The 21,541-nt window shown below is 40.1% G+C and overlaps 2 protein-coding genes and 1 long non-coding RNA gene across 3 annotated transcripts in view; 2 read left to right on the top strand and 1 right to left on the bottom strand.

Annotated features, from left to right (window-relative positions):
• Positions 1-913, bottom strand: part of LOC136178991 (tripartite motif-containing protein 16-like) — a 2,185-nt gene extending 1,272 nt beyond the window's left edge. Inside the window, exon 1 of the mRNA XM_065953582.1 lies at positions 1-913. This exon is cut by the window's left edge and continues 1,272 nt beyond it. Coding sequence (XP_065809654.1) covers positions 1-886 — 886 coding nt within the window. The 5' untranslated portion in view covers positions 887-913.
• Positions 1-21,541, top strand: part of LOC136179003 (uncharacterized) — a 254,514-nt gene that overhangs the window by 232,757 nt on the left and 216 nt on the right. The gene's annotated exons all lie outside the window — the stretch shown is intronic.
• Positions 9,195-11,997, top strand: LOC110002147 (tripartite motif-containing protein 16-like). The gene has a single exon (XM_020657805.3). The coding sequence runs from the start codon at positions 9,228-9,230 to the stop codon at positions 10,905-10,907; it is 1,680 nt and encodes a 559-aa protein (XP_020513461.1). The 5' UTR covers positions 9,195-9,227; the 3' UTR covers positions 10,908-11,997.

The raw sequence follows: 21,541 nt of genomic DNA, 5'->3' as shown, positions 1-21,541 counted from the left end.
GCTTCTCCAGTTCAGCGTCTTTCCTCTTCAGCTCAGTGATCTCCTGCTCCAGCTTCTCCTGAAGCTCTCTGACTCGACTCACTTCAGTTTGCTGCTGGGATCTGACCTGCTGCTTCACATCACAGCGTCTTTTCTCCATGAGACGGATCAGCTCAGTGAAGATCTTCTCACTGTTCCCCACTGTTTTATCAGCCGAGCCATTGATAGCCTCCACCTCCTGTTGGAGCAGCTTCACATCTTTCTCTCTGTCCTGAATTCTCTGCTGGATGTTTTGTCGACTCACCTCAAGCTCTCTCTGCTTCTCGCTCCTCTCTGCTGCAGCTGAGACTGTGTCATGACCTTTGTGTTCGTCCACAGAGCAGAGATAACAGATAGACTGCTGATCAGTACGACAGAACATCTTCATCACCTCATCATGACGAGAGCAGACGTTCTCCTGGAGCTTCTTGGAGGGCTCCACCAGCTTGTGTTTTGCATAGGCAGGTGAGTCATAATGAGGCTGGAGGTGTTTCTCACAAAATGAGATCAAACATTGCAGACAGGACTTACAGGCTTTCAGTTTCCTCCCGGTGCAGACATCACAGGCCACATCATCAGGTCCAGCATAGCAGTGATCAGCAGGAGCAGCTTGGAGTCCAGTCTTCTTCAGCTCCTCCACTAAAACTGCCAACATGGTATTTTTCACCAGAACAGGCCTCGGCGTGAAAGTCTGCCTACACTGAGGGCAGCTGTAGATTGTCTTTACATCCTCTTTATCCCAGTGGCTTTTAATACAGTTCATACAGTAACTGTGTCCACAGGGAACAGTCACCGGATCCTTCAGGAGATCCAGACAGATGGAACAAGAGAAGGCCTCCCGGTCTAGTTGAACTCCTTTCTGCGCCATTTCTCCTCTCTGTAACAACGACTGTCTGAGTTTCACTTCTTAGAAATCAAACTAGTTTCACCTCTGATCTACACAGCATGTGTTTGTTCAGTGTTTGCTCTTGCACCGTCCCACATGTTGGTTACACCCATCCTCAAACTGTAGATCTAAAGGGGAGGGAACAAGAAAATAAACGTCAGAGTGGAGCTGGCTGAGTCTGAGAGCAGGAAGAAGAGGGAGGGGTTAACAAGCTCTGATTCATGCTTCATTACTCTGACAGGGCAGATTCTCAACATGAATACATAACCACTCTCTGTTGCATGGAAGAAAACTCTATAAGCAAGCATGTAAAAAACTCTAGTCACACATTTCTTAACATGCAAAAAGAAGTGAATAAAACACAGAGAATAACTGAACATGTTTTACAACTACTGTCAGAACGGAGCTACCTGTGAGCACCAGCATTACAAGCTGTGAAAATCTGAGACACCACAGGGAGGGGTCAGAGTTCCACTGAACTTCACCACCATTGGAAGAGGTGTTTTCACATATTGGATTAAATACACTGACCTGACCTTTATTCCTTGTTTTTGTCTATCAGATGCTCAAACTGATGATCAAGCAGATCATTGATATTGTCTTTAAACATACTTCACCTCAGATTGAAGTCATAATCCTGTTCAAATACAAACCTACTGATTCCTACTTTTGCCTTAACTTAAAAAGCCTCCCCTTAAAACAGTCGGTTTGATTCCAAGTAATGGAAGAATTTCAATATGTAGTAGAAGTAGTACACCGACAAAAAATACCTCAGTGTCCTTTTGTCGCTGCTCATTTGCTGATCCACGCTGCACGGGGCTGGGGAGCTCACTTGTTGGTTACACCTTTCTTGCACTCGTATATTAGTGAACGAGAGGGAACCAGGAAATATGTGCACAGAGTGGAGTTGAGCAATCGGGAGGGGTTACCATGCTGCCCTCACGCAGGTGATGAATTCTCTTAAAGGGACAGTGTGAGTTTGTCAGTCTGAGTTTTATCATACAGTTAAGATTAAAAGACAACATTGAACAACCACATGATGTTTTTAAATAACTTACAGCTCACAATAGTTGAAGCAAACATTGAAAAGCTTCATGTTTGGTTTCCTCTGAAATCTACAGTTTCATAGAACTGTTTTGTATAACTGAAAAAAGATTTCTTGTGCTTTAAAGGAGAAGACAACACAGACAGTGTACAAACAAACAACAACATACAGATTCATAAAAGATGTAATGCTGCAATAGAGAGGTTAGACTTCGGAGAATTCATACAAAAGTACAATAAAATAGTACGCAGAAGTTTAAATTTGTGTTTCATCTGTGTATGTTTTACCAAGTGTTGTAGTCAAGACCACACGAACTGAGACCAAGACATACCTGAAATCAGAGTGCTCAGAGACCGAGACAAGACCAAGACCAAGGCAGGGCGAGACTGAGACAAGACCAAGACCATAAATATAAATAAAACAATCATCATCTTGTGTGCAGGGGGCGTGTCACTCACTTAAACTGTAACACCCAGAAGGTTTCAGCAGTAACCGGGGGATATAAATCAAATCATGAATTTAAGTTTTTTTTTATCCTTTTAGAAAGGGGCGTTTACCTTCTTATCACAGTAATGACGTGGAAAAATATCCCATCAGTGGTAGTCTTGACTGGTAATGCTTTAAAATCCGAGACCGAGATGAGGCCGAGTAAAAATGCTTTAGATTACGAGACGAGGCCGAGACCTTTAAAAGACCCAGACTGATTTTAAGTACTGCAACTCTACAGTTTACCCACCTTCACTTCTTTATCAGGCACAAGTAAGTAGGCTCAGGACTGGTGAAATCAAACTTTGTAGTTATGTTTCAACAGTGAATAAAATATGCACTCATTATCAGGTAAATTCATATTCTGACTGAGGCTAGTTAAGTGTCCCTTCTCATGTCAGTGGTTACACTAATGTGGGAAGGCAGCTTGAAGTGAGCACCTGCAATACAGGGCTGTCAAAATCTGAGAAACCACAGGGAGGCGTCAGAGTGCCACTGAACATCACCACCTTAAGGAAATGTGTCAATACACCTTTTTAAATGTGATCTTTGAATAAATGGTTTAGATGTTTGAATTTCAACCCAATAATAGTTAGTGAAGACTGGTTTAATCAAACTTTGTAGTAATGATGCAACAGTGAATACAAATATCTGAACTAGAGACGTTTGGATTTTTGACTGATATACTCTGCAGTCATTATCAGGTTATTTATTAAGTCTGGCTGAGGCTCGTTAGTGGAAACTGCAAAAAGGCTGTTCTTTTTTTAAGTACAATAGAGCGACACCTAAACAGTCAAATAAGGAGAATGGTATTGGCTGAAACAGTGGATACTTTTATGAATAAGATACATTTCTAATGTGCAGCTATAAGTCCGACCTTTTAGAAGACTAACATCCCACCAATAAACGATCAATTGTTTCGATCCAATCAGTAAAAGTCTTTAAAACAAGACATCTTCTGTCATTTTACTCTCCACTGAAAGTCTGTTTCAAAAGATAGGTCTTACATTGTTTTAAATTTTATTATTCATAGACTTTGTTACTTTGATTTTCAGATGCGGTGTCTTCCACATATCAGGAGCATAAAAACATATTCTTCATCACTTTTTTTTGTCTGATAATATTTCCTGCAGCCTTCAGCCTCTGTGTTTTCTAATTAGTATTGTGTTATGATGTTTTTAGATTATGATAATTCATGTTTTAAGATACCTCATTGTACATATTTCTATCAATTGGGTAGATGGTTAACGATACAGCACAGATAAGAGAACAAAAGTCATCACTAGCACTGACAGCCTTCATGACTTAAAGGTCACATATTCTCCTCCTCTTCAACCTGTTTAAATAAGTCTCAGAGCTCCACAAAACATGTGTGTGAAGTTTCTTGTTCTAAATCCACTCTGATCCTGTATTTGATCATGCCTATAAACCCCTCTATTTCAGCCCTGCTCAGAACAGGCTGTGTGTGTACGTGCGAGGGTGAAAGGTTAACAGAATGCCTGAGATCCATGTCTGCTGTGGTGCAAGGAAAACGAGAGGGACTGGTCAGAGGAATGTCCCACGTCCACATATGATATTGAAATCAAGAAATTTGGCTTTACTGGTTTCGTGAAGAAAAGTATAATCAGCTTTCTGTAGAAACATGGAAAAAAAACATAGATGTTAACACATTGTCCCCTAATGACTTACAGAACTCAGCAGAGTCTCCAGGAGTCCAGTTAAACCCCTGTCCAGCTTGTAGAGGCTGGACAGGGAGGCGTCAGAGTTCCACTGAACTTCACCACCATTGGAAGAGGTGTTTTCACATACTGGTGGTTCACATACTGGATTAAATACATTGACCTGACCTTTATTCCTTGTTTTTGACTATCAGATGGTCAAACCGATGATTGAAGCAGATCATTGATGTTGTCTTTAAATATACTTCGCCTCAGATTGAAGTCATAATCCTGTTTCAAATACAAACCTACTGATTCCTACTGCTGCTTTAATTTACAAAGCCTTGCCTTGCAACAGTCGGTTTGATTCCAAGTAATGAAAGAATTGCACAACCAGTGCAGTGTTGAAAAATGAAGCCAATGTGGAAGTGCAAAATCCTGCAGTTCATCGAGTGTCCACTAGAGGCTGGCTCCAGGAACACCGGAATTCACATTCACACAACACATGCAAATAAAAAACTGTTTTTACAGCATAAATAAACATGTTAACAGCCTGGATTAGTTGTTGTCCACATGGGCACACACTGTACGGAGAGTGTATTTTTCTACAACAAATCCGATTTGAGGAACGATACGTGTTAACCATGTTTAGCCAAGTAGCTGACATGATTGACAGGTGGGCGCGGTGTGAACGGTTCATCAAGAGCCTTAAAACCCGCCTCAGCTCCAGCTCTCAGTCTAGAAAGTTAGACTGAGACAGGATTTCGAGCATGGTGGCTGCTGCTGATGAGCCTCAGGAGCCCCTGCTGTAACAGATGGGTGACATCACTCAGGCTTCATCCATTAATATTTACAGTTTATGTTTCATACATATAATCCTCCTAGAGTTAAATAAAAAGCTAATTAGCTATCTTATCTTTTAATAGTTTTACCGGTCAGTTTTAGAAGAGAAAATGACTTTCAGATGATTGTTTCTTAATTCTTGGCTTGCTGATGAGCTTTATGTCTGACATGTTTTTTTGTTGTTGCCTCCCTTCGTAAACAGCCAGTGACTACACCATGTATCCGTTCTCAACCCAAAATGGAAAAGACTTCCAGAATCTTCTCTCGGTCTATCTGGATGCAGCTTTCTTCCCGTGTTTACGAGAGCAGGATTTCTGGTGAGTGGTGACTGCTGCTTCTCATATTTGTTTCATGTTTGTATTTATTTGACTTGATAGCATTGTAGCAAAAGTCAACTTTTAAATATTCAGTGAAGATTTTGTCTTTATAGTCAGCTGTTAACTCTGTTAGTTGGACTGTTTGTCCTGAGGCTGGCTTCACACTAGGGGAGTTTAGGCCTGATTTTGGGCCTTTTATTTGTCCAAATAATCCTCAAGTGTGTGGTGTCAATACGATTATTTTACAGCTCCTGATCGAGTCAGAGCCTCCCCGATCTGGAATCCTAAATACAAAAACATGTTTGATATTTACCATTCCAGATCGGGCTGCCTCCGACTGAATACCTGCAGTAGCCAAAAAGAGAGCGAAGAGAGCATCACTTTTACAGCTCACAAACATGCCAGTGAACACAAACATAACTGTGCCCTGAGCCAAGAGGAATATAGAAAAAGAAGAGCAGCTTGAGTAACAACATGAGTGGCTTTTTAATGTCTCGACTGTCTTCCATATTTGTTTTTCTTCTGAAGTCACGTTTGATCACACGAGTTTCTGTGAGATCTCGTGTCTGTGGGATCACCACTGTGAACTCGTTTCTACAAACTGCAGGTGTGTGGTCTCACAGTCGGGTCAAATCGTCTAGTGTGTGCAGTCGGAGGATTATAATGTTTAGAATCATTTAGCTGTCCTTATGTCTTTGGTCTCCCACGTTTTTTAAATAGGTTAAGATCTGAATATTGTCGAGTGTGTAGCCAGCCTAAAAGAGTCCAAGACCTTTCTGATATCACTTGTTTGAAACAGTCGCTGATGAAATCTGCTCTTCACTAGTTCATTTCTGTTTGTGTTGATTTTGCAGGCAGGAGGGCTGGAGGCTGGAGAATGAAAACCCAACAGATCCCAACTCCCCTCTGGTCTTTAAAGGAGTGGTGTTCAATGAAATGAAAGGGGCGTTTGTAAGTCTACACTTTCTGAATCATAGTTTTATATGTAGATACAATATAGTGAAGTTTAAGTGTTCTTTTAAGGAGCTTCAGATATCTTATATTTCGTGTTACCTAAAAGCACCTCATGGATTAAGTTTGAGAGTGAAGTGGTTCGTGGTAACTCCAAGTGTTTTTTTTCTTGATTTTATATTTATACTCACTTTAAATATGTTATGACATCATGGAACAAAGTTAAAATTATGCCTGCTCACGGTTTAGTAGTTGGCAAAAAAACAAAACAACTCAGGCCCTGCTGTGTCCACCTAGCGTTTTCTTTTTTCAGGCAGAAAAGAGCTGGCTGTGCGCTGAGAATAAAAGCGCTGCACGTCCGTCCTGTCTCTATGACAACAGTCTGTTGACAACAGCTCCTGTATGACCGACACTGTTCCGTTGCTTTTCTCTGTTTGATTTTTATCTGTCACTTTGAGCATCAAACGGAGGATGCTTGACCTCCAAATTTTTCCTGGATGATGAGCTCAATAATAATGACATCCCCGTTCTCACAGCTCTGATCAGACACAGAGCAAGGACCCAACTGATGTACTTTATGATCGGCTGGTTGAAAGAAAAGCGCCGGTGACGTCAACAGCGGCCTCATAAAAAGTTGAAAGATTTTTAGTTTGAAGTGCTCGGAGCGGCTGCACAAATTAGGCAGAGCGCTCGGAAGAAAGGCGCTGGACGCTGCGCTTTGCTGCTGCTGCAAACGCTCTCTCCTCATTGGGAACAATAGAACAAAGACACTCAGAAAAAGCTAACAAAATATATAAAATGCTAGGCGGACATGGGGCCTAATGCAACAGCAGTGAAACAAGAAACAAGTTCCAGATATGAGATGAACAGGTGACGTCAGATAAATGGTTTTGAAATAAGAGTGTGTCAGTGACTGTTTAACGTTTGATTGTGTGTTTTTTTTTTAGTCTGACAACGAGCGCGTGTACGCCCAGCACCTCCAGAACAAGCTGTATCCAGACCACACGTACTCTGTGGTGTCAGGAGGAGAGCCTCTAGCCATCCCTGACCTTACCTGGGAACAGCTCAAGCAGTTCCACGCCACGCATTACCACCCCAGCAACGCCAGGTACATGGACACACACACGTGTACACTGTGAGCCTAGAAGGGACAGGAAACTGTAAAGTGCTGTGAAGAAATGAGATGAGAGCAGGTGTTAGCCAGCAGAATCCTTTCTTTGTTACATTTAATAATCTCCTGCAGCAGAACGATGCAGGCTCACATTGACACAGTAGATATGAAACACAGGAAACTTTAATAATTTGATGGTAACATACCTGATAATGAATGCTTTGTATATTTTATTCACTGTTGAAACATAACTACAAAGTTTGATTTCACCAGTCCTGAGCCTAATTACTTGTGCCTGATAAAGAAGTGAAGGTGGGTAAACTGTAGAGTTGTAGTACTCAAAATCAGTGCTACAGTTACAGTTTAAGTGAGTGACACCCCCCCTGCACAGAAGATGATGATTGTTTTATTGATATTCATGGTCTTGGTCTTATCTTGGTCTCGCCCTGCCTTGGTCTTGATCTTGGTCTTGTCTCGGTCTCTGAGCACTCTGATTTCAGGTATGTCTTGGTCTCAGTTCGTGTGGTCTTGACTACACCCACTTGGTAAAACATACGTAGATGAATCACAAATTTAAACTTCTGCGTACTATTTTATTATAGTTCTGTATGAATTCTCCAAAGTCTAATCTCTCTATTGCAGCATTAAGTCTTTTATGAATCTGTATGTTGTTGTTTGTTTGTTCACTGTCTGTGTTGTCTTCTCCTTTAAAGCACAAGAAAACTTTTTTCAGTTATACAAAACAGCTCTATGAAACTGTAGATTTCAGAGGAAACCAAACATGAAGCTTTTCAATGTTTGCTTCAACTATTGTGAGCTGTAAGTTATTTAAAAACATCATGTGGTTGTTCAATGTTGTCTTTTAATCTTAACTGTATGATAAAACTCAGACTGACAAACTCACACTGTCCCTTTAAGAGAATTCATCACATGCGTGAGGGCAGCATGGTAACCCCTCCCTATTGCTCAACTCCACTCTGTGCACATATTTCCTGGTTCCCTCTCCTTCACTAATATACAAGTTCAAGATGGGTGTAACCAACAAGTGAGCTCCCCAGCCCCGTGCAGCGTGGATCAGCAAATGAGCAGCGACAAAAGGACACTGAGGTATTTTTTGTCGGTGTACTACTTCTACTACATATCCAAATTCTTCCATTACTTGTAATCAAACCGACTGTTTTAAGGGGAGGCTTTTCAAGTTAAGGCAAAAGTAGGAATCAGTAGGTTTGTATTTGAAACAGGATTATGACTTTAATTTGATTTGAAGTATGTTTAAAGACAATATCAATGATCTGCTTCAACCATCAGTTTGACCATCTGATAGACAGAAACAAGGAATAAAGGTCAGGTCAATGTATTTAATCCAGTATGTGAACCACCAGTATGTGAAAACACCTCTTCCAATGCTGGTGAAGTTCAGTAGAACTCTGACGCCTCCCTGTGGTGTCTCAGATTTTCACAGCTTGTAATGCTGGTGCTCACAGGTAGCTCCGTTCTGACAGTAGTTGTAAAACATGTTCAGTTATTCTCTGTGTTTTATTCACTTCTTTTTACATGTTAAGAAATGTGTGACTAGAGTTTTTTACATGCTTGCTTATAGAGTTTTCTTCCATGTAACAGAGAGAGGTTATGTATTCATGTTGAGAATCTGCCCTGTCAGAGTAATGAAACATGACTCAGAGCTTGTTAACCCCTCCCTCTTCTTCCTCCTATCACACACAGCCAGCTTCACTCTGACATTTATTTTCTTGTTCTCTCCCTTTTAGATCTACAGTTTGAGGATGAGTGTAACCAACATGTGGGACGGTGCAAGAGCAGATACTGAACAAACACATGCTGTTTAGATGAGAGGTTAAACTAGTTTGATTTCTAAGAAGTGAAACTCAGACAGTCGTTGTTACAGAGAGGAGAAATGGCGCAGAAAGGAGTTCAACTAGACCGGGAGGCCTTCTCTTGTTCCATCTGTCTGGATCTCCTGAAGGATCCGGTTGCTATTCCCTGTGGACATAGTTACTGTATGAACTGTATTAAAAGCCATTGGGATAAAGAGGATGAGAAGACAATCTACAGCTGCCCTCAGTGTAGGCAGACTTTCACACCAAGGCCTGTTCTGGTGAAAAACACCATGTTGGCAGTTTTAGTGGAGAAGCTGAAGAAGACTGGACTCCAAGCTGCTCCTGCTGATCACTGCTATGCTGGACCTGATGATGTGGCCTGTGATGTCTGCACCGGGAGGAAACTGAAAGCCTGTAAGTCCTGTCTGCAGTGTCTGGCCTCTTACTGTGAGAAACATCTTCAGCCTCATTATGAACTACCTGTCTTCAAGAAACACAAGCTGGTGGAGCCCTCCAAGAAGCTCCAGGAGAACGTCTGCTCTTGTCATAATGAGGAAATGAAAGTATTTTGTCGTACTGATCAGCAGTCTATCTGTTATCTCTGTTTAATGGATGAACACAAAGGTCATGACACAGTCTCAGCTGCAGCAGAAAGGAGCGAGAAGCAGAGAGAGCTCGAGGTGAGTCGACAAAACATCCAGCAGAGAATCCAGGACAGAGAGAAAGATGTGAAGCTGCTTCAACAGGAGGTGGAGGCTATCAATGGCTCTGCTGATAAAACAGTGGGGAACAGTGAGAAGATCTTCACTGAGCTGATCCGTCTCATGGAGAAAAGCTGCTCTGATGTGAAGCAGCAGGTCAGATCCCAGCAGCAAACTGAAGTGAGTCGAGTCAGAGAGCTTCAGGAGAAGCTGGAGCAGGAGATCACTGAGCTGAAGAGGAAAGACGCTGAACTGGAGAAGCTCTCACACACAGAAGATCACAACCAGTTTCTACACGACTACCCCTCACTGTCACCACTCAGTGAATCTACACACTCATCCAGCATCAAGATCCGTCCTCTGAGGTACTTTGAGGATGTGACAGCAGCTGTGTCAGAAGTCAGAGATAAACTTCAGGATGTCCTGAGAGAGAAATGGACAAACATCTCACAGACAGTGAGTGAAGTGGATGTTTTACTGTCAGAACCAAAACCAGAGCCCAAGACCAGAACTGAGTTCTTAAAATATTCATGTGACATCACACTGGATCCAAACACAGCACGCACACAGCTGTTATTATCTGATGAGAACAGAAAAGTAACAGCAATGAGAAAAGAACAGTCTTATTCTAGTCACCCAGACAGATTCACTGGTAGGTGTCAGGTCCTGAGTAAAGAGAGTTTGACTGGACATTGTTATTGGGAAGTGGAGTGGCGAGGAAGAGGAGTTTATGTAGCAGTCACATACAAGAATATCAGCAGAGCAGGGGGCTCAGATGAATGTTGGTTTGGACGTAATGACAAGTCTTGGGCGTTAGATTGTTACAACAACAGTTATGACTTTTGGTACAACAATGTCAGGACTCCTGTCTCAGGTCCTCGGTCCTCCAGAGTAGGAGTGTACCTGGATCACAGAGCAGGTATTCTGTCCTTCTACAGCATCTCTGAAACCATGACTCTCCTCCACAGAATCCAGACCACATTCACTCAGCCTCTACATGCTGGACTCTGGATTCAACATTTTGAAGAATCTGCTGAGTTTTGTAAGCTGAAGTAGACAGAAGTCATTAGGGGACAATGTGTTAACATCTGTGTTTTTTTTCCATGTTTCTACAGAAAGCTGATTATACTTTTCTTCACTGCACTCGCATACTACGGTACTTTGACGAAACCAGTAAAGCCAAATTTCTTGATTTCAATATCATATGTGGACGTAGGACATTCCTCTGACCAGTCCCTCTCGTTTTCCTTGCACCACAGCAGACATGGATCTCAGGCATTCTGTTAACCTTTCACCCTCGCACGTACACACACAGCCTGTTCTGAGCAGGGCTGAAATAGAGGGGTTTATAGACATGATCAAATACAGGATCAGAGTGGATTTAGAACAAGAAACTTCACAGACATGTTTTGTGGAGCTCTGAGACTTATTTAAACATGTTGAAGAGGAGGAGAATATGTGACCTTTAATTCATGAAGGTTGTCAGTGCTAGTGATGACTTTTGTTCTCTTATCTGTGCTGTATCACTAACCATCTGCTATTTGTAATGATGTAAAGTTTTGAATAAATTTGCATATAAAACTATAATTCATTTGTTTAGCTGAAGTAGACAGAAGTCATTAGGGGACAATGTGTTAACTTGTGTTTTTTTCCATGTTTCTACAGAAAGCTGATTATACTTTTCTTCACTGCACTTGCATACTACGGTACTTTGACGAAACCAGTAAAGCCAGATTTCTGGATTTCATAGATTTCAATATCATATGTGGACGTGTGACCTTCCTCTGACCTGTCACTTAGAGCCCACTAGTTTTCTTTGCACCACAGCAGACATGGACCTGAGTATAAGCATTCTTTTAACCTTTCACCCTTTCACACGTGCACACGCACGTCTTCAAAAGAATAAGGTAAACAGAAGTTTGCTCCTTCTCTACATTTAAAGGCACAGACACAGAAACAGCCTGTTCTGAGCAGGGCTGAAATAGAGGGGTTTATAGGCATGATCGAATACAGGATCAGAGTGGATTTAGAACAAAAGACAGACAAGTTTGAGACTTATTTAAACATGTTGAAGAGGAGGAGAATATGTGAACCATCGACTATTTGTAATGATGTGAAGTTTTGAATAAATTTGCAAATAAATCTATGGTTCATTTGTATAGATTTCTCTGTCAGACCAAATTAGCAGTAACCCCCCCCCCCCCCCCCCCCCCTAAAATTGATAGAAAAATGTACAATGAGGTATCATGAACATGAAACATGAAATATCATAATCTACAAACATCATAACACAATACCAATCAAAAAGCACAGAGGCTGAAGGCCGCAGGAATTATTATCAGACCAAAAAAGTGATGAAGAATATGTTTTTATGCTCCTGATATGTGGAAGACACTGCATCTGAAAATCAAAGTAACAAAGTCTATGAATAATACAATTTAAAACAACGTAAGACCTATCTTTTGAAGGGCTTGGTTGTTCCGATGACCAATTCAAGAATCTTTTAAAAACACAATTTGAAAGCATGCATCAGGTTCATTAAAATGTGAGATTTGTATTCATGTTGGTTTTGTGTTTTTTAAAATGACATTTAAATCTTTTTTTTTCAAAAGGTAAGACTAAAAATGTCAAGTAGTGTAACCACTGAAAAATTAAGAATATTTTATATTTTATACATCTAGAGTATATGTAAGTGTACTCATGATTGTAATTACTTCATTTTAAAATAGCACAAGAAAATAGATTTTATTAGGATTATCCCTAAATTCATAAATTATGCCCTTTTTCAATACTGAGCGGGGCACAAAGCTGAAAACACCTCTGTTTTCTAATTAACTTTTGGCAAATTATGTAAAAATTGTTAAAAAAAACATGTTATTTCACTGCAATAGAGGACTACTTTAATTCCACTTTAATTTCCTTGTATTTTATTATAATTTTTACAAGAAATACTGGTTACACCAATTGACGCAAACCAGTTACACCAACTGACCATACTGCTTCTACAGTCAAAGGCCATTGTTTCTTGAAGAAATTGTTGTTAGCTTCCTCCATTTAATGTTTGCTCCACCTACCAAAGTGCACAGAATACCAGTACGCTGATGACAGTAATGTAGCACATTTGTCTTAAACACAGAATAGTATAAAACTGAAGTGAATAGATCTGCCTTTTGGATGGGTCTCATAGATCGGCAAATTCTTACTGATACCTGATCTGGCTGTCTTAGTCAGGATCGGTGCATCCTTAATTAATTCATATTTTAAGTAAATTACAACATCTGATCAAAATCTTCAGGGGGAATTAATTTCTTCAGTATTTGGAATAAACTCAAGGTACTTGTGCCCTAATCAAAGGATAACATACCCAGAGGCAACACTTTACATCTCTCCTTCTTTACATCATGGCCATCACAGCCCAAACAGCATTGCCACCTTCTATAGTACCAGACTTTGGCTGGCAAGCTCCAGGTAGCGACACGCTGATACTACCTACCACATGGCCCCTAATAGCCGACACATCTAAAATGCAACTACTGGTGCCAATATTACAGCATACAAACATTTATTAGATCATACATGTTTAAAGGTGCACTATGTAGATTTGGTGGTGAAATTTGAAAGTTGGAGAAGTGAAACAATTCTTTGATATATTTTCTGAATTGAATACGCAAACTTCATTCAAAGTAAAAAATGGGTCCCTGGAACACTGTTTGGAGATATAAAGCTACCAGGAGAGTTACGCTTTCACTGTTGCGGGCCCACCACCATAACTTCTCCAGTAGCATTTTATCTTCAAACAGTGTTACAGGGACCAAATTTTCATCTGAGGACAGTTTGTGTTTAGAGTTATGATGGACATATACCACATAATCTGTAAATATCTCCAACTTTCACACTTCTCTACCAAAACTACATAGTGCACCTTTATAAATGTAAGTAAATGGAACACAAATATGCAATTTTAAGCTAAACATTTACAAAATGCCAGGATATTTTGTCCTAGACCCTTGATAATAAGGTTGTGGATGGATAACCACTTTAATCAACATAAAAAAATACTGATATTTGACAAAAGTGGCCTCTAACAGAACGGCTTGTCATAAATGTCAAATAGTGTAACCGGTTACACCATCTGACATTTCCACTTCAAATCAAATTTGACAGGCATTATCATTGAGACCTATGTAAGCACATTTCCTGGTGTGAACATTTCAAATCTAATTTTCGAAGTGAATACAAATTTTTATAATTATCATAAATTGTTAATGTTTTTCTGAGGTCATACCATTTGACATACCTGACCACGCCCTTAAAATGTCAAATTATCTCATGTTTTAAAGAGAGTTGCTAAACATGGCGTGCAGCAGTTAGGACCATCAGGGGTTCTTCTTTGTGATATCATTTATTGTCACATGATATGATGAACATATTAACTAAATGGCTCCTTCAATGGTGGTTACACCATGTTGACAATTTGGTACTTGACTGGGTGACACGATTTCCCTAAAATAATTATAATAATAAGACCAATGATGTTCCATCACTTTTGTTTACTATTGAACAGTTCTATTGTAAGATTATGCCAGGCTAGTTCATAGGGTGTTATATGAAAATTTAACCTTTTATTAAAGCAAGTTTACTTCTTTTGTACAAAGTTTCAATGGTTACACCACTTAGACATTTTGGCCTAAATACCCCAAATATTCTCTAAAAATGTATAATAAATATAAATTTTAGACTAGGTCCTCAAAACAAAGGATGAAAGCATGTCATCTGTGCATTTATTTTTAGATTTTGAGCCTTTAAAAGTTAACTAAACCTTATGGACACAAAAAAATGAGCATCACTTCATTGACCCATAAACCATTTATTCAAAGTTCACATTTATAAAAGGCGTATTGACACATTTCCAAAGCCTGACACATGAAAAAATAACCAGAAAATTCTATTCTTTTGGAATTGAGATGTTTATTAAACCCTTAAACAAAATCCCCAAAAAAAATTTTGTCATATCATGTTGTTTATGATATTTTTTTTGTAGCACATTTGATACATCAGGCGTTTTTGGCAATTTTTTGCACACATTTCAGGAAGCTTTTCTCGTTGTTTTTTTTAACATAACACTTTTTACAGCCTTTTTAGTTTAACATTTTGAAAATACAGAACATTTCAAACAGTTCTTCTTGTTTTTTTAACATAACACTTTTTACAGCCTTTTTATTTTAACATTTTGAAAATACAGAACATTTCAGGCAGTTTTTCTCATTTTTTTAACATAACACTTTTTACAGCCTTTTTATTTCATTTTGTGGTAGGCACAAAAACAGTTTCTGTCCTTGTTCAGGTAAAGATGCACCTTACACTTCTCACAGTAGACATGTGAGAAGTGATTGCCAGTGCAGTGCTTGCATCTCTGTCGGGTTTCCCATGTTGGAAAATGATCAATGCCATCCCTTCTCACATCAAGAGGCACACTGCAGCTTGGTCTTTTACGGGGTGGTGTTGGAGTCTCTTCTGGAGAGGATAGTGGTCTGCCACACCTGATTTTGGCCTTTCCTGCGCTTGTCAGAGAAGTGCCAACCAAAGCCTGAAACCTTCGCAGAGGCATGGGTTTCTTCTTGGGGTTTAGCTTCTTCTGGTCTCTTCTGTAGAGGTTCCACGCATTGATGACTGCCACTGTAACAGTGTGCCACCAGATGTACATGTACCATCTTCAGGATCTGAAGCTGAACTTGTAAAGTGCAGACAGCATATCAAGGAGATCAGCAACTCCCATGAACTTGTTGGATTTTGGATTATGACTTCAATCTGAGGTGAAGTATGTTTAAAGACAATATCAATGATCTGCTTCAATCATCAGTTTGAGCATCTGATAGACAAAAACAAGGAATAAAGGTCAGGTCAATGTATTCCTCACATGTTTCATCTGTGGAGCGACATATTCAACAAGTACGTCCTCCATCACTTCTTATAAACTGAGAGAAAATGTGTCCTGAAATTCGAGGAGGCTGAGAAGACAGCTCGATATTTATCTATTTTTTTTTTTTTCACTACAGCCCCCACTTTGACGAGGTGGAGCGCCTGAGAGTGCTGGTGATGATGTCAGCACAGGAGTTAGCCAATGGGATCTCCTACTCGGGCCACATGTACGCCATGACACGTGCAGGCCGTCACCTGACTCCAGCAGGAGACCTCAATGAGACGCTTGGTGGGATGGAACAGGTATGCACCTGGAGTGTTGATCCTAAAAAACTAAAATGATAGTGTCTGACTCCTGCACGTCAGCTTTAAGAAGTGTTGTCATAGTGATTTAAAGCTTGAAGTAAATTACGCAGACGCAGATTTAAGACATACAGTATAGCATGATTTTTTTCTGACAAGCAGAGACAATTTCATTTGTTCCTACTTTGTGCAAGAGGTTTTTTGTTTTTCCATTCTCTCGCTTCATATTTTATCCATCTTTTATCAATGATTACTTCAGGTGAAGTTTATGAAGAGGGTCGCTGAGTTGTCCGACCTCAGCCAAGTCATCCGAACGCTCGTCAGGATCAAGAAGCATCTTCTCAACCCGGACAGCATGAGGTGAGATGTTACACCTGAGGAGAGGTTTTCTTTTAAAAGGTTTTGTTTTGGGGCTTTTTGGGCCTTTATTTTAGAGACAGGACAGTGGACAGAGTCAGAAATCAGAGAGAGAGAGAGAGAGAGAGAGTGGGGAAAGCAGGAAATGAGCCACAGGTCGTCCGCTTGGAGGACTACAGCCTCCACACATGGGGCGTCCACTAACCACTAGGCTATGGTCGCCTCCATGGTGATAGATTTTTGAATGACGAAGAGATAGTGACAGTATTCTGCAGTTAATGTTATTTTAATTACTGCAACATGGTTTCAATATAAAGGGTCTGTTTGTAACATGCTCGTCAATGTAAATGTTTGTCTCTTACAGGTGTGCGATCAACACTACTCCACAGAAAATGTCGGACACGGCAGCACAGCTGGAGAGCTTCATGAAGGACGTGGCTGACAACAGAAAGGAGCGCAAACCGGTCAGAAGTAACATTATTGAGGTAAACTATCAACAAACAAATCAAAACATGAAAGCAGGCAGAATAATTCTTAAAATTAGATTTTAATATTCTCTTGATTTTTTTTTCTAAAGAGGCCTCTCGACCCATCGGATGTCTCGGGGCTGAGCCGGAAACTCATCTCTGTAAGTTTTCAGGAACATCTTACATTTCTGTGTTTGTTTGCTCGCTATGTCAGTGGTTCTCAACTGGTGGGTAGTGGCCCATAAGTGGGTCACAGAGCTGTTTTCAGTGGGTCGTGACTGAGTTCCTAGGGGAAAAAAAATGGTGTCAAAAAGTCTGTAAAGTTCTATGTTCTGTATCTTTGTTCTGTCACATCTTTTGAAACATCTTTCATTGAAAATAAACCTGATAGGTTGAACAATATCAGAAACTCTGGTCGCAGGAGGAGATGGTGGTGAGACCTAAAGCTAAACCCATTAAGAACCACTCCTCTAAATATATCCCTGCCATAGTGAGTTCACATTATATTAAAGGCAGAACCGTCTCTGCAGATTAAAGAAGATAAAATAATGGAAAAGATGAAGAAAGGCCGTCTTATAGAAACGCAAAAATACAGATTTTAAAGTCAAAAATCTTTGAAGAAGCAAAATAACACCAACACAAAACAGTTGAACCTCTGATTTCAATAGTTGTGAGATCACCTGTGATTTTATTTTGTCCTTTATTATGAGACATTCCTTCAAAACAAAGTCCTGTGCATGCATGAGATTATAAATATAACGCTCATTTGTTTTTTTTAAATACCTGAGTACAATATTCCACCAGTACCGCTCAGCTCTCTTTTAACCATAGTTTACATCTTATTGTATAATATAACTGTTTTGTTTGTATATATACTGGTGGGTTTAGTATTTGTATATGTTCTATATTTAACTACTTCTCTACAGGTGTGCTCCGACAGGTTTTTGTTGTACTTGTACAGTGACAGTAAAGATCATCTTCTCTGATTTCAGGAGCAAAACTTCCAGCCGTGTCAGATGAAAACGTTCTTCCAGCTTCCCTTCCCTGTTCACTTTATCAGCGAGAGTATTCGTACGGTACCCTTCTCCCACCACGACTACGCCAGGTAACCACACACGGTACCTGGCAGGGATGAGTGACAGCACTTCCTTTAAAAGTCTGATTTACACGGACAGTTTTTTGTATTTCTACTTTTTTCTACGTGTAACTTTTAGTTCATCTAAAGTGTAATAAAAACTTTTTGTTTCCTTTTTTCTCTTAAAGTTTGTGCATCTTGGCGAGGATGATGACGGCTAAGTTTCTGCATGGAGAAATCAGGGAGAAGGGAGGAGCCTACGGGGGCGGGGCCAGGATGGGAGGAGGTCTTTTCTCTTTTTACTCGTACAGGTGAGAGGCCGCCACACCACACTCAACAAAGTTTTAAAAAACATTATGGAAATTGTAATGACGTTAAAATACAATAACAGTTCATTTTGTTGCCTTGGCTGAAACAAGTTTAATATTTTATATACACTCAGGCTTTCTCGAACCTTAGAAAACGATGTGCATTTTGGTTAATAGGTGTATTTAATGGAATCTAATACATACAAAATCTCCGTACTTATGAAGGAGTAGAGGTAGATTCTATAAAAGGGGGCAGGCTGGGTTGTCTTCAAGATATGAATTTTGTTAAAGGTCACATATTCTCCTCGTCTTCAACCAGTTTAAATAAGTCTCAGAGCTCCTCAAAACATGTGTGTGAAGTTTCTTGTTCTAAATCCACTCTGATCCAGTATTTGATCATGTCTATAAATCCCTCTATTTCAGCCCTGCTCAGAACAGGCTGTTTCTGTGTCTGTACCTTTAAATATGTAAATGAGCTGTGTTTCACCACTCCCCCTCACTGGAAGGGCTCGGGTGTCTCAGGCTTTCTTGCTACCTGCTCTATTGTTTACGGTGAGAAGGCAGACTCAGAGGGCAGAACAAACACCTAGCTGTGGGAGTGTCACCCACCTGGGGGAGGGGCTACTGCTCTTCGTGATGTCATGAAGGGAAAAACTCCAAACGGCCTGTTTGAGCACACATTTTCTGAAAAGTGGAGCAGGCAGAAGACGGAGAGGATGGACTTTTCTCATCATTGGGGGGTTTGTAGACGGACTAGAGACACATAGAAACATGGTGAAGAGGATTTAACAGAATATGTGACCTTTAAAATGGATTTTAAATCAAGTTTTGGAGAGACAAGGGAAAGAACCAAAGTTGCAGCAGCACTTATTTTGTTCTAATCTAATGAAATTTGAATTGAATTCCTGAAAGAGATTTGTTGCCATATTCTCAAATGTGACCTCTTCTTCCTCCCTTTGTCCAAAATGCAAAATCTTTATATTCCAAGAATATTCAGGCGATCTGTCTGGAAAAAAAGAGACACAGAAGACTGAACAATTTACTAAGGAAAGCCATCATGGGGCGTTTTTGGAAGCTGTAATAAAATATTCCAAATGACTTCTACGTTTAAAAAGAATCTTCTTTGAGATGAACAGTGTGTCGTTGATTTTGTATTTCTTTCTCGTACTTCTCTAAGGGATCCAAACTCGGTGCAGACCTTGTCTGCGTTTCGTCGAGGTGTGGACTGGGCGAAGTCGGGACAGTTCACCCAGCAGGACATCGATGAAGCTAAACTGTCAGTGTTCTCGGCTGTAGACTCGCCTGTGGCCCCCGCGGACAAAGGTGAGGAACGACTGAGTGATCCCTCCAGCTGCTGTCAGGATGCCTCACCTGATCCTCCTCCAATCAGATCTCTGGAGCTTTAACATCTCAGTACATCACTGACAACTTCAACATTAGAAGTCTTTAATGGAGGTTAAAAGCTTTTAAAGGATTAATGAATAAAATGATGAGTAAAAAGTTGAATTATAAGCAAGTTCAGATATGAAGAGATCTTCATTAGTTTTATTAACTTAGTCTCCGTCTCTGTTGTAAAGCCGTCACTGTCTCCACTTTATCTCTTAGCCGTCTGGTTTGTTCACTCTGTGTTTGTGTTGCAGGAATGGGTCGCTTCCTCAGCGGAGTCACCGATGAGATGAAGCAGAATCACAGAGAAAGACTTTTTGCTGTCACTCACCAAAGTCTGGTGGAAGTGGCTGAAAGGTACAAACTTTATGTCCCCTTACATAACTCAGAAATGAAGAGAAGGAGAAGCTAAAAGAAAAAACAGACTGACAAACTGTTCCCGTTTATTCCCACATCAAGTGTTAACTCGTGTCTTGTTTTCCCCCTCGCTGCAGATACCTCGGCGTCGGTCAGAGGACTTGTGGAGTTGCTATCTTGGGTCCAGAGAACGAGGCGATTAAAAAAGATCCCTCATGGATCGTAAAATAATCCAGTCTGTAGGTAACTTGTGATTTAAATACTCAACTGGACTTCTGGAGAATCACAGCTGCACGACTTATTCTGTACTGAATGCTGAAAGTCTACGGTTAGGATTTTTTATTAAAGAGTCAAAAAGCTGAAGCGCACAATATCAAGAGGAGGACTGAGAGCTGCTGTCATGGTTCAGATACGTCTTCATTCTGTATATATTTAATGAAATATATGATCATGTTGGAATACACTATGTGAGTGAGCTCTTCTTTTTGGGATCATTGCAAAAGTATCATCAAGAGATATATCATTTATATAAACTTCAATCAGGTGTTTTTGTTTTTTTCTGCAGGATACAAATGACTTTCTTCCTCTGTGGTTTACTCTGGGAAACTCAGAGCAGAGGAAGAACATCAGAGCCATTCTGTCTAATTCAAACAACAAACTGAGTCATGTGCAAACACTCAGTCAGGTCATGTTGGTCTTTGTGGGGGCGCAGGTAGTCTAGTGGTTTTTGTGCACGCCCCATGTATGGAGGCTGTGGTCCTATTTTCCACAAATTTCACATTTTCATTGGTTCCTCAGTTAGGAAGTGTTTGAACATGAATTATGATCTTAATATGTTTCCCTCAGTACGACCCTTATGAGGTAGAAGTAAACAAAAGCATATCAAGATCATAACTCATGTTCAAGAACTTCCTAACTCTCTATCAATGAGCTGTAATCAGGAAGGTAATGAGAACAAACTCTTAGATAATGACCTGTTAACTATAGACTATGGTCATGTAGATAAGGTACTAATAAGTGCTTCATAATGACCAATAAGCAGCCAGTATGCTACTAGTTAGCATTCTAATACGCCGCTAGTTAATGTTGAATATTATGACCTTAAATTGAAGTTTTAACAATTATTTTTCAAGTCTTTGAACACCACAGGTGAAATCAATTTCCCTCCATTTTATCGGGTTTGAAGCACAAATCAACAGATTTAAAACTCAGGGTGAATAAAACCAAAGAATTGCTGCAGGTCAACACATCTGGTGAGATGATTGAGTTTTTAAAATCAGACACTCTAACCTCAGTTCCCTTTTCTAAAATCCTAATTTACTGATAAATAAAACAGAGTCACACGTCTTTGCACACAATAAATGCTTTATTACTCTGACAGGACGGTCACATCTCACTGCCGGCACATGAAGGTAAAATGTTGCTCCACTTCCAAAACTACAGCAACAGCAGGACCCTACTCACAAACACCACTATAGAGATGTCACACACACACACACACACACACACACACACACA

Source organism: Labrus bergylta, chromosome 4, assembly GCF_963930695.1.
Source record: "Labrus bergylta chromosome 4, fLabBer1.1, whole genome shotgun sequence".
Taxonomy (NCBI): domain Eukaryota; kingdom Metazoa; phylum Chordata; class Actinopteri; order Labriformes; family Labridae; genus Labrus; species Labrus bergylta.
Note: the sequence above shows the minus strand (reverse complement) of the source record. Positions and strands in the feature narration are given on the sequence as shown.

Excerpts from the sequence above, each read along its gene's own strand:
- LOC110002147 (XM_020657805.3), top strand. The coding sequence starts at position 9,228 with ATGGCGCAGAAAGGAGTTCAACTAGACCGGGAGGCCTTCTCTTGTTCC.